General features: G+C 45.3%; 1 protein-coding gene across 1 annotated transcript in view; it reads right to left on the bottom strand.

The window, feature by feature from the left end:
• The window catches only part of CDRT1 (CMT1A duplicated region transcript 1), a 30843-nt gene that overhangs the window by 15477 nt on the left and 1986 nt on the right, over positions 1–13380 (bottom strand). The window contains exons 2-8 of the mRNA XM_040245925.1: positions 11320–11496; positions 9309–9503; positions 9087–9214; positions 8157–8279; positions 6984–7093; positions 4978–5178; positions 1219–1340 (exon numbers count right to left, since the gene is read on the bottom strand). Coding sequence (XP_040101859.1) covers positions 1219–1340; positions 4978–5178; positions 6984–7093; positions 8157–8279; positions 9087–9214; positions 9309–9503; positions 11320–11496 — 1056 coding nt within the window. The remainder of the gene's footprint in view (positions 1–1218; positions 1341–4977; positions 5179–6983; positions 7094–8156; positions 8280–9086; positions 9215–9308; positions 9504–11319; positions 11497–13380) is intronic.

The raw sequence follows: 13380 nt of genomic DNA, 5'->3' as shown, positions 1-13380 counted from the left end.
TATCATCTTCTCCTCCATCCCTCCCCTACCCTGCTCTTCCTCCAAGGTCCCATTTCCATCAGTGGTACTTCTGTGTACCCAATGGCCTGAGTTATAAAGTCTGGCCTCCCCCTTCTCCCTTCTTTCTTGCTTTTCATCTCCTGTTGGTGCTGAAGTCCTGCCAGTTCTCATTCTGGAAATCTCACCCCCCGCCACCCTCTGTATGTACCATCTCCTAGAAACTCAGATCTATCCGATAACTTCACACTTGCCTATTCTCAGATATTCTGAAGACATACTGTCCCCACAGAGTTGCCATCTCTCCAAATCTTTCTTCCACAATATCACTAGAGCAGTCTTTCTCAAATACACATTTCATCGTGTCACTTCTCAGCTTAGAATGTATTTACAGCCTCCTGCATCTTACAGAATAAAATTCAATTTTCAACACAGAAGGCCCTTTATAATCTGGCCGCAAACAAACATACCTGCCTGATCGCCAACACCACACACAACAGCTCAGCCAACTGAGCAGAGAGAAAGTCCCTCAATTCTTCATTTTCTTTCATACTCTGGGATTTGCCTGAGCTGTTCCTTCTGCTTGAAATGCCCTACACACTCCCTCTGCACGCAGAACTACTCATCCTCAGGACTACACTCAAACAGTACCCTGCCTGCAGTGCTTTCCCTTTTACTCTTATTTCTATGGTGATTTAGCCCTCCACAAACTCCCTGGAGTACACGTTTTAGAACCAGACAGCCCTGGGTTCAAATCCTCACCCAACCACTTAGCAATTTTGACTCAGGGCTAATTGTTTTTCTCTCTGAGTCGTGGATCCCTTATCTGCATCCACGCCATGGAATGCTTATGAGACTGAAATAATATAATGTAAAGCACCCATCGCGGTTCCAAAGTTAGTACTCAATAAAAGGCAACTGTTGTCATTCTCATATTTAGTCTTCCCTCCATGATATATTTATGTATCTGTCTCCATTAGGAGACCATGAGGCTCTTGCAGAAATAGAAAGCCACGTCGAAAGGGCCATGGCATATGCTGCTTTCTTTACACTTAAGCTCCTAGCATTCAACCAATAGTCATCGAGTGAATGGATCAGTGGATCCATAGACAGATGGATGAAGGGATAAGCGACTGCCTGTAGAAATGAGCAAAACAAGTCTTCTGGCAAGCCATGGGCTTAGGGAAACATCTTAGAGAGTCTGAGGCATTTCTTTCTCACCTTTTACCTGGCAATCTTTTGCTCCAGAGGCGAGCTTGTTCTTATACACATCCATGCAGGTGATGGTCCCCTGGTGGCCATTGAAGATGTGTATACAAGCCCCACTTTTCAGATCCCAGTATCTGCAGGAATCAGACCACAAAAAAGAGATGTTTTTGAGACTTTCTGAGGGCCCAAGGGTTCAACAGTATAGAGTTCCTTTAGATTGATAGGTAGTTGGAAGGCATCAGAGTTTCATGATTAAGCTCAGAGTCCAAGGCTTGGATTTGAATCCCACTTGCAGCATCTCTTAGGTGTAACTTGAAGAAAGCTACTGAACTTTGGTGAAAACTTCATTTCCTCCTTGATGCAATGGAAATGATAATAAAAATAATTATCTCATAGGTTTATGAAGAATTAAATACAGTAATGCAGAAGTTGTCAACTAGGGGTGACATCCACTCCCAAGGGACATGTGACAATGTTTGGAGACATGTTTGGTTGTCACAAGTTGGGCTTCCCTGGTGGCTCAAATGGTAAAGAATCTCCCTGCAATGTGGGAGACCCAGGTTTGATCCCTGGGTCAGGAAGATTCCCTGGAGAAGAGAATGGCTTAATTCCATGGACAGAGGATCCTGGTGGGCTACAGTCCATGGGATTGCAAAGAGTCAGACACAACTGAGTGACTAACACTTTCACTTTTCAGCAGATGGAAGGGTCCCTAGAACAAGCACCAGGCTCAGAATCCACGACACTGATTCAGTGGTAGAGCTGATCTTCAAACAAGAACAACAGAACAATTGACACGTGCCACTTGGATTCAGTCTATTTTTGTGCGTTTCTAAAGTATATCTAGGGCTTCCCAGGTGAGTCTGTGGTAAAGAATCCACCTGCCATGCAGGAGACCTGGGTTCCATCTCTGGGTTGAGAAGATCCCCTGGAGGAGGAAATGGCAACCCACTCCAGTATTCTTGCCTGAAGAATCTCATGGACAGAGGAAACTGGTGGGCTACAGTCCATGGGGTCACAAAGAGTCAGACACAACCTAGCAACTACACACACACACACAAAGCATATCTAAGAGATATATGGGAAACATGTATGAGTCATAGTGTTTTTTAATATACAAACCTGCCTGAGGTCTCTCAACCATCATTCATACTGACTTTGTGACAGGACAAAGTATAATGTCAAGAGACTGGGCTCTGGAGCTGGGCTGCCTGAGGTCCACTCCCATATCCATCACTCACTGGCTGTGTGATCTCAAATAAGTTACTGAATCACCTGTTATCTCAGTTCCCTCATTTGTAAATTGGGGATAATAATGGTACTTATCTCATAGAGTTATTAGGAGACTTGGCACATAATAAACAATAAGTAAATGTTTCTTTTGATTTGGGGTGGGGGGCGTTGTCAGACTTTTCCTTCTAATATTCCTAAAGGTCCCATGGCCTTTATCTGTTCATCAGAGCCTGCTATGTATACATAGTTGAGTTTAACAAGGTCCCAGTGGTCTGAAAAAAAAAAGCATGTTTTGAATTTCTATTTCCAAGCAGCATGGTTGACCATATGCCCAGGTTATTTTCGTAATTTATGCAGAAAAGGTATTTGATAAATGCTTTTAGAAAAATAGGAATGGGGACTTCTCTAGCGGTCCAGTGGCTAAGACTCCATGCTCCCAATACAGGGGGATTGGGTTCAATCCCTAGTCAGGGAATTAAATTCCACATGCTGCAACTAAAGATCCTACATGCAGCAAAGAAGATTCTGCATGCTGTAACTAAGACCCACTGTAGCCAACTAAATAAACAAATATTTTTTAAAACTTGTAAATGGATGTTTATAGCCATGTACTCATAACAGACAAAATGTAGAAGCAACCAAGATGTCCTTCAGTAGATGAAGGAATAAATGAACTGTGGTCCATCTGGACAGTGGAATATTATGAAATGTAAGTAAAAAATGAGCTATCCAGACATGAAAAGACATGGAGGAGCCTTAAATGCATATGACTAAGTGAAAGAAGATCCGAAAAAGCTACACACCATATGATTTCAACTATATGACATTCTGGAAAAGGCAAGACTACAGAGCCAGTAAAAAGATTAATGGTTGTCAGGGACTGGGAGAAGCATGAATAGGTAGAGGACAGAGGATTTTTAGGGCAGGGAAAATACTTTGTATGATACTATAATGATGGATATGTGTCACTATATATTTGTCCAAATACATACAATGTACACCACCAAGTATGAACCCTAGATAAACTGTAGACTTTAGGTAATTGCATGCATGCTCAGTCGCTCAGTTGTGTCCAACTCTTTGTGACCCCACAGACTGTAGCCCACCAGGCTCCTCTGACCAAGGGATTCTCCAGGCAAGAATACTGGAGTGGGTTGCCATTTCCTCCTCCAGGGGATCTTTCCAAGCCTGGGATCAAATTCGCATCTCCTGTATCTCCTGCACTGCAGGAGAATTCTTTACCCACTGAGCCATCAGGAAAGCACAGATTATGATGTGTCAAAGCAGGGTCATCAGTTGTAACACATGTCCCACTCTGATGGGGAATCTTGAGGACAAGAAAATATATTCATGTGCAGGTGCAGAGAGTATATTGGAAAACTTTGTGTCTTCCTGTCAATTTTGCTGTGAATCTGAAACTGCTCTATAAAAATTGTCTTTTTTAAAAAGGTAGTTTTGATGCAAGAATAGAAAAGCAAGCCGACAACACTGTGTTGTGTTTTTGAAAGTTGCTGAGAGTAATCTTGAAAGTTCCCATCACAAGAAACAAAATGTCACTATGTGCAGTGATGGATATAACTAAATTCAATGGGGTAATCATTTTGCAATAGATTCATATATCAAGTCATTATATTATACAGCTAATATATTGTATGTCAATTATACCTCAACAAAAAAAATTTTTAACTCATACACATGGGTACCAGGAAACACATACAGGAATGTCTATGGCAGTGAAAGAATAAAGAGCTAATAACAATGCAAATATCCACCAACAGAAGAGTAAATAAATGAGTTATGATGATGTATTCATCCAATAAAATACTATATCTCCGTGAAAATAAGTTAATTACTGCTATCTATATCATAAAGATGAATCTCAAAACTAGTGCAAGAATCAAGTACACATGAATTTTTAAAATACAACTACATTTATGTTGAGTTCAAGAAAGGACAAAGGTAGTGAATATATCTGGAGATACATAAATAGGTAGCAAAACTATAAAGAAATTTAAGTATAAAATTTATACTGATCGGGAGGAAGAAAGAAAAAATAAGAGAAAGGCACATAATGAGATTTGGGGAATGGTAATGCCCTACTTCTTGACCTGAGTAACAAGCACATGAGTGTTTTATATTGTTTAAAAATATTTGTATATATACACTTTTATCACTATTTGGCTTCCATACCAGGTTTCACACCCACAAAAAAACTACTTTCCCCTGAAGGAATCTGTGAAAAGAAATATAAATTATGCTTTCATCTAAGAATACTAAAGAAAATACTTTCCGATTTGTAGCCTTCTGCTAGAAAATAGATCTAATAATTGCTATAAATCTATCTCACTCAAAGTTTAAACAATATACAATTTTTTGGTTTTTATCTTGCCCAAAAAAGTGTGGGTTATTCTAGAAGTCAGCATCATTTAGAATAACTTTTGCATAAATACAAAAAAACATAAAAGCACACATGCTTTTTCCACAAGCTGTGTTTAAGCCTGGGCAAGTTGAGGACCACAACTTTCTTGGACCACTTACCTGATACTCAGGTCATAACTCCCACTCAGGAGAAAGTTTTCTTCTTCACACAAGAAGAGGGCCCGGACACTCCCAGCATGGCCTCGAAACCTGATGGGTATCTCCTTTACACGTATGATGTCCAGAAGCTGGATCTTTCGATTGGATGACACGGCTAACAAATCTCCCCCAGAATAGTGGATGATTCTGTTTCGGTCCCACCTGAGTTGCCAGGAAAAAGATGCACCATGAGAGAAGAGACCCATGGAACAACTTAGTACAGTGTCTTTCGCCTATAGCAATGCCATCATGGAAAATCCATCCAGCAAGGGATGTAGCAGAAGGCAAGGCCTAGCGTTAATAAGCCCTGATGGATTCCTACCTCACACTGTAACAAAAATGCATTTCAACTAGATTTAAAACCTAAAAACAAAAGGCACAACTCTTTTAACAATTTCTGCTAATGTATAATAAAAATCCCCAGGACAGAGAACAGAGTATGCAGCATTTTCTGCTTTATTTGACCATGGAAACCTCTTTTCACAGAAAACCTCAGAGGAACACAGCCGAGAAGCCCTATACCCACTGCATATCCCACTGCTGTCATTGTTTCCCTTAACCAATATCCAGTGAGCATACTACATTAGGGGCAAAGTCTTGTGCCAATAGGTGCTCATGGGAAATACAAAGATGAGTAAGATATGGATGGACCCTGCCCTCAATCAGTATGAAATCCAACAAAATAGGGTGAGTTGAGTTAATTTTCCAATCATAAGATTATTAGCAAATAGATTAAATATGAGCAGGATGACCAAAAATTTTATTGTCCAAACTGAGATTTTTTTTATCATGAAAGGGGACACTATTACTAATTACTCGAGGACCACAGAGTAAAGCAGGGTTGTTTGGATAAACAGGGATGGATAGTCACTCTGAATACAAGGAGCAATTCCTGACCTTTTTGTCCTCATTCCATTTGTCATATCTAGAGTTCAACTTGTCAATCTCTCTGCTAAAGAGCACGTATCACCATACTACTCATAAACACTCAGCTCTGCCTTTTCCCATCTGTTCTGTCCTCCCCCTATTTGACTAGTCAAGATGCAATTTGTTAGTAAGGGTCACAGCCAAAAATAGAATAAAAGATGCCCTTCACAAAATTTTTTGAGTAAAGAGTGAAGTCCTAGACCTAAAATATGTCAGGAAGTTGACATTATGAAAGGATCTTCTTCTGGCATATTCAAATGATGTCACACTACATAGTTACCATAAATACCATTTTCATATTTAACATGAAAAGACACAGTACTTTGCTAGAGTGGGTTACCAAAATATGTATAGCATAGACCCATTTCTATTTAAAATATGTATTTATACATGCCAAGAAAAAATTCTATGATAGACATCAATATTAATGGTAGTTATCTCTACATGACGAGATTATAGAAGAGATTTCTTTTTCTCTATACATTTTCTGGCATTTAGTGTATATTTTTTCCAATGAGGATATATTACTTCTAAAATAAGAATTAAACAGTAAAGATAGTTTTAAAAGATTTCATGCATGTGAATTGTGCAAAAGGTCGCTGGTTAGTGTACCCAAAATTTGTAAGGGCAGAGTGTCCTCCACCAGCTAGTTTGTTGTTGTTTACTTGCTAAGTCATGTCCAGCTCTTTTTGAACCCCATGGACTGTAGCCTGCAGGCTCCTCTGTCCATGGGATTTCCCAGGCATGGATGCTGGAGTGGGTTGCCAGTTCTTCCCCCAGGGGGTCTTTTTCCACCCAGGGATCGAAACCACGTCCCCTGCATTGACAGGCAGATTCTTTTACCACTTAGCCCCCAGGGAAGCCCACCCTCTACTGAGAATGGTGCAAAAATCAAGCACCAAGTCTCCAGACGGGCTTGGGGCTGGAGTTTCAGGTGAAAAAGGATTGCTTTTCCAGTGAGCAAGGGTCATGGGAATCCTCAGATGCTTGCGTGGGTAGTCCAGGGGCCCTGGGCCCTAGATTCTGAGCCTAGTACCTACGTGTCAGAGAGGATGCGGATGTTGTAAGAGCCACAGAAGACATTCCTCTCCTCCATCTGCACCTGCTGAGTCTCCTGGTTTTGGTATGCAGTCCACAGGTTGTAGTCATTCTAACAAGGGAACACCCTCAGTCAAAGGACAGCAGCGACCTGACCCAGGGTCCCAGACATGCACCTTGGGATTCCCCCCCTGGCAAGGGTGCAGGGGTCCATGGCCTCCTCCTCTTCAGGTCGTGGCAACCGCTACGTGGTGACGGGGATGGGGCTGACCAGTGAGAAAAGGAACCCCTGAGTGCGAAAATACTGAGTCGAGGGTCCTGATCCCTCTTCCACCTCTGATTCTGTGAACGTCCAGTGCTGCTGCTAACAACTTTTTTAAACTGAGCTCAGGACGAAGATGCATGCAAAATAAAGTCACTAGTGCCCCTTGACTGACCATTTCATGGAACCCGGGGATTTATGTTCATGTTGTGTACATGTGACAGTACAGAGCATACTTGTGGGAACTCGAGGCACAAGTGAAATCACTGCTGCACGCTCTGGGCCTTGTGTGCCGAGGTCTTCATGCATCAGCAACCCTCATCTCCTCACAGCTGCATCACACAGCATGTTACCTGCCCCACTAAGTATTCTCATCATTTCACAGATGAGACAGCTGAGCCTCAGAGAGGGTAGCCTCAGAGAGGCCCTGCCCCCACGTCCTTCCCCATCCCCAGCCACAGACTTCTGTGGCCATGAAATGCAGGGACAGACCAGTGGTGGGGACACCCAGTGATCCTGACATTGCTGCTGGCTCTCAGCTGCCCACTAGATGCTTGGTATCATGGACATAGGACCTGATGTGGGAGCTGCAGTCAGGAAGAACTCCAAGAAGACACCCAAATGAGCCCTCACTTAACAGATGAGGAAGATAAGGTTTAAGGAGAGGAAATCACTTGCTTACAGACACACAGCACAGGACTTTGGCCTCGTTCTTAGGGTACATCACCTCCCATACCCCACATCCATATGCTCTATTCCATATCCTCCATACCCCACGTCCATAATATGCTCTATCCTGTACCCTCTGATGTCTGACATCCTTATGTGAGATCTGAGCCTGGACTTCGACCTTCCATGGCCAGTAAGAAAGGACGCCCTACAGTCACTTACCCCAGATGCCATCAGAACCCACCTTCGTTCTCAGTTTCCACTTCTGATTTTTCACACGTAGGCGCTTCCCATCATCCGTCATTTTCGGAATTGGGATAATAACCTTGTTGGCATAATTAGGGTCTATTCCCCTGGTGTAGGACCCCTGGGGGAAATAACAGAAAACAGTTATTCTTTGTCCCTACACTCCAAGAAAAAACTAAAAACTAGTGCTTGGCAGAGTCTGAAAGATGGACAAGCACTGGCCCAGGAAGGCCTGGGCCTGGAGAGTTGGGCCAGTGGTATGGGCAGACTGGCTCGAGGAGGGAAATGACATCAAATGTCCAAGGAGGACCAGCAAGAACGGTGGGTGGCATGGCTGATTCATGTCAATGTATAGGAAAAACCACTACAATACTGTAAAGTAATTAGCCTCCAATTAAAATAAATTAATTAATTAAAAAAAAAAAAGAACGGTGGGTGGTCCCCAGCCTCCAGCATATGGCCTGCCTCAGGGCCTCCTCATCTGTCTCCCGTCCCCTCCCTCTGCTGGGAAAAAACCAGACTACCAGGAACCCCTGATTTAGGGTCAGGCTTCAGGCAAGAGACAGAACTGTAAATGCCAGAGGTGGTTACTATCCAGGGAATAATGCATCATAACCTAAAAATACACTCTGTGGCCCTGTAAACATCTGTGTACATGAGGCTCTCTTATGGCACAAGCTCTGGTAAGGCTCCCTGGGGAAAGCTCACAGCTCTGTAGGGCATGGAGAAGGCTCTGCCTCTCTCTGCCTGCGGGACTTCTAGACGGGATGCTCCCCACTAGAGAGTCAGTGGTGATCGGGAATCTGGACATGAAAGCAGTGAAGCAGCAGCCCACGTGGAGCTGGAGGCCAGCTCGGGGGCCACCACAGACGGGAAGGCTTGGCAGAAAGGAGGCTGGTCTGACCTGTCCCTCCCAGACAGGCCATACCTGCAGGAAGGTGATCTGGTGCTGGATGAAGGAGTGCGTGGACAGGTCAGTCTTGACCTGCTGTGCTAGCGCCGCCCAGTGCTGGCTCACAAAGCTACACCTGTTCAAGGTGCTCCTATCCAGCAAACCTGGAAAAACAAGAGGTGGGCCTGGGAACCTCCCACCTGGGCCACGATGAGGGAGAGGGGGTGCTTGAGAAACCCCCCAACAGGCCCCACATACTTAGAATATACTTGGAGAGGTGGATGGGCAGCTGGCGGATGAAGTCGCGGTACCTGCTGACCCCGGAGGACAGTTCTCTGACGGTGTCCAGCTCCAGCAGCACATCAGGGGCCGGGGCCAAGCCTGATTTGGCTTTTTCAGAAAATAGCCTGTTCATCTCGGAAATACACTGGAGCGAACTCTTCCACTGCACTTCTAGAGGGAATCCGGGGAAGGGGGCACAGCTGGGGCATCTTTGGGATGGGTCCAAGCCCACCCAGGGACATGTGCTTTCTCCGAGCACTTTTGGGCTTCCCTGGTGGCTCAGCCAGTAAAGAATCTGCCTGCAATGCAGGAGACCCATGTTCAGTCCCTTGGCCAGGAAGATCCCCTGGAGAAGAAAATGTCAACCCACTCCGGTATTCTTGCCTGGGAAATCCAATGGACAGAGGAGTCTGGTGGGCTACAGCTCGTGCGTATGTGTGCTTAGTCACTCAATAGGGTCTGACTCTATGCGGGGTTGCAAAAAAGTCAGACACGACTTGGCAACTAAACTACCACCACCACCAGGCCCAAAACAAGTCCTCGCCAAAAGCTCCCCCACCAAAACAGAGCTCATCAGAGTCTACCCTGAGGCCACTGAGCTTTGGTCATTTATTCTGCCAAAATGAAAATACAATTTCCCCTCACCAAGCTGAAAACCAAGCAGTTTTCAGCGTTCCCAGCTCAAGGTGACATCTGCAGCATGAAAACTGCCCTGCTGGTGAAAAGGCATGGTGTCCAGAGTTCCCCTTAAAGGATCCCAACAAGAAAAGGCCTCAGACACTTTCAAAAGAGAGGGGTGGACGAAATGAGATGGACAAGATGGTGACAATTATTGAGCCCGGAAGACAGTTAACATGGGTGACAATTACACTGATCTACCTCCTTGGAACAGACCCTGATGCCAGGAAAGATGGAAGGCAGGAGAAGGGGGCAACAGAGGATGACATGGTTGTGTGGCATCGTCAACTCGATGGACAGGAGTTTAAGCAAGCTCCAGGAGACAGGGGAGGATAGAGGAAGGAGCCTGGCGTGATGCAGTCCATGAGGACACAAAGAATCAGACACAACTTAGTAACTGAACAACAAAAACAAACCTATTTTTTGAAACTTCAAATTTTCTGTATAAAAAGCATTTTAGAACCTATGCTTTGTGTTTCCTATATTTATTCCATGTATGTGTCTTGATTCAAAAACCAACGGAGGACAGCCTTAAGGTCAGAGCCCAATTCCCCACTGCTTTTATTTCCACCTCAAGACTGAATCCAGGGACAGCCCTGGTGGCCCAGTGATAAAGATCGCACTCCCAGTCCAGGAGCCTGGGTTCAATCCCTGGTCAGGGAACTAGGTCCCTCATGCCACAACTAAAGATCCCACATGCCACAACTAAGACCTCACAGAGCCAAACAAATAAATAAAAAGACTGAATCCAGTGCTGCAAAAATAGCTCCTGGTGGGTTGCATCCTGGAGGTGCCCCTCCCCCTCCCTGTACCAGAGGTCAGGGGACTAGACCAAGGGATACAACCTGGTGCAGAGGGAGACTTAGGGTCACACTGACTGATTATCATCCTTGTTTCTCACCCCACCAGTGAGCGTGTGCACGCTCAGTCGCTCACTTGTGCCCGATTCTGTGACCCCGTGGATTAGCCCACCAGGCTCCTCTGTCCATGGGATTCTCCTGGCAAGAAGACTGGAGTGGGCTGCCATTTTCCTCCTCCAGGGGATCTTCCTGACTCAGGGATCAAACCTGCATCACCTGTGTCTCCTGCATTGCGACTGGATTCTTTACCAACTGAGCCATTTGAGAAGCCCACTTACCAGACATGGGATTAAACGAGGGAATAAAGCCCAGAGGGCCCAGCCCACTTTGTAGACAACAAATGAGTGTGAGTTGCCCACACCTGTCCTCCTCAGATGCCATCACCTGCCAGCCCCTCCAGGTCCACGGGGACCCCTCCCCTTGGGCTTTCCTGCCACCAGCGGACTTACCAGCAGCGGCTGCTCCCCGCTGCACAAGGTCATGCAAGCTTGCTTTTCCTGCAGCTTTGGACAATGGGAAGGTTGTGTGCCTGGTTCTGGCTGCCCAGCAGACTTGTGAGGTGTCACACGAGTGTGCGTGGCCTTTCTCAGGGATTAAAAACATGTTGGTAAAGTCTGGGTCAGTCCCTGAAGAACAAAAGACCAAGACGAGCGGCCCTTGAAGCAGGTGCATGGAGAGGAAGTGCTGAAGAAAAGTGGCTTTAGGTCTACCAGTTTCTTTTAAATCTATACAAAACAGACCAGGCAAGTGATGTCTGTTTTTATTTAGGGGCCTCTGAGTTTCTATACAAAAGTCACAGAAAGCTTCTGTTAGCCTGTGCCACCCTGCCTGCACTGTAAACCTCATCAGTTCTCTATATACATGAGGATAGAGACTGAGAGAGAGGGAAGGAGGACAAGAGAGAGAGAAAGAGGCAGGAGTTGAAAGAGGGATTGCTTTTTTGAAGCACTTACTTAATTTTCTTCGGTGATATGAATAAATGCCCTTGAGTCAAATTAGAAAATTTCATTTTTAAGAGAGAAGCTCCCCTAGGAGAGGGAGACCTGTAAATACAAGGAGCTGATTCCTATGGTCGGGGAGGGCCTCAGAGCAGGACATGTGTATGGACAGATCTGCTTCCCTGCCTGGAGGGCAGCCTTGCCCATGGGAGATGCTTAGGATGGGAGGCCTGGTTTTCACCCCCCAACCAGATGACCACAACCAAGTCACTCAGATTCGCTGAACTTCAACATCATTACCTACAAAATAAAGGTGTTGGACTGGTCAATCTCTAACCTAACTGATGGGATTCTCTGACTTTCTCCACCACTTCTTCATTCCATATGATTATTCTTTTACTTCCTGGACACACCAAAGAAAGAAAGTGCCTTTATCAGGTTCTAATAGCCCTCTGAGTGCGTGCTCAGCCTCTTCAGCCGCGTCCAACTCTTTGTGACCCCAGGGATTATAGCCCGCATCTGTTCATGGGATCCTCCAGGCAAGAATACTGGAATAGGTTGCTATTTCCTTCTCCAGGGGATCTTCCCAACCCAGGAATTTTTACCCACTAAGCCGCCTGGGAAGCCCCTAAAAGTCCCCTAGGGAGCTGTAAATTTTCTTGAAATTCTATGAGTCTGCAAATAGGACCACACTCCAGATATCATGGACAGCAGGAATCCCCCACTCTCAAGAGCTCGACCTCTGAATCTCTCCATCTCTTGCCCCCTTCCAACCTTCTCCCATGCCGCTAAACCTCTGCTTGCCTTTTTAGACACCTCCCTGCAAACCCAGTCCCTTGCCTCCTTTCTGGTTGCTTTTGCTGCCCTAGTCCAGCAGCCAATACTTTCTCACCAACAGACTGGACCACTGGCTCCCAAAATGAGGCACACAGACCAATATCAGCATCTCCTAGCAACATGTTAGCAGTGCACTCATAACCCACATCATACCTGCTGGGTCAGGAGCTCTGGGGGAAGACCACAGCCACCTGGGTGTTAACAAGCCTTCCAAGTGATTCTGATACAACAGTAATGGAGAACTCCTATCCCAGCCTTATTCAGTCCTTTCATGCCTCCAGAAGACTCTTGAGAAGTTCCTTGGACAGCCAGGAGATCAAACCACTAAATCCTAGAGGAAGTCAACCCTGAATATTCATTGGAAGAACTGATGCTCCTTGAAGATGAAACTCCAATATTTTGGCCACCTGATGTGAAGATCAGACCCACTAGAAAAGACCCTGATGCTGGGAAAGACTGAAGGCAAGGGGCTGGGAGTGGCAGAGGATGAGATGGTTAGACAGCACCATCGGCTCAAGGGATATGAATTTGAGCCAACTCTGGGAGATAGTGGAGGACAGAGGAGCCTGGCATGCTACAGTCCATGGGGTTGCAAAGAGTCAGACACAACTTAGAGACCAAACAACAACATCTGACCCAGCTTTGGATAAACTCCACATCCAGGTTCGATTTCATGTCCAAGCAAGCAATACAGTGGAATGAATGGAGATAGGGCTTCCCTGGTGGCTCAGGTGG

This window comes from Oryx dammah, unplaced genomic scaffold (genome assembly GCF_014754425.2).
Source record: "Oryx dammah isolate SB20612 unplaced genomic scaffold, SCBI_Odam_1.1 HiC_scaffold_8, whole genome shotgun sequence".
Lineage (NCBI taxonomy): Eukaryota > Metazoa > Chordata > Mammalia > Artiodactyla > Bovidae > Oryx > Oryx dammah.
Note: the sequence above shows the minus strand (reverse complement) of the source record. Positions and strands in the feature narration are given on the sequence as shown.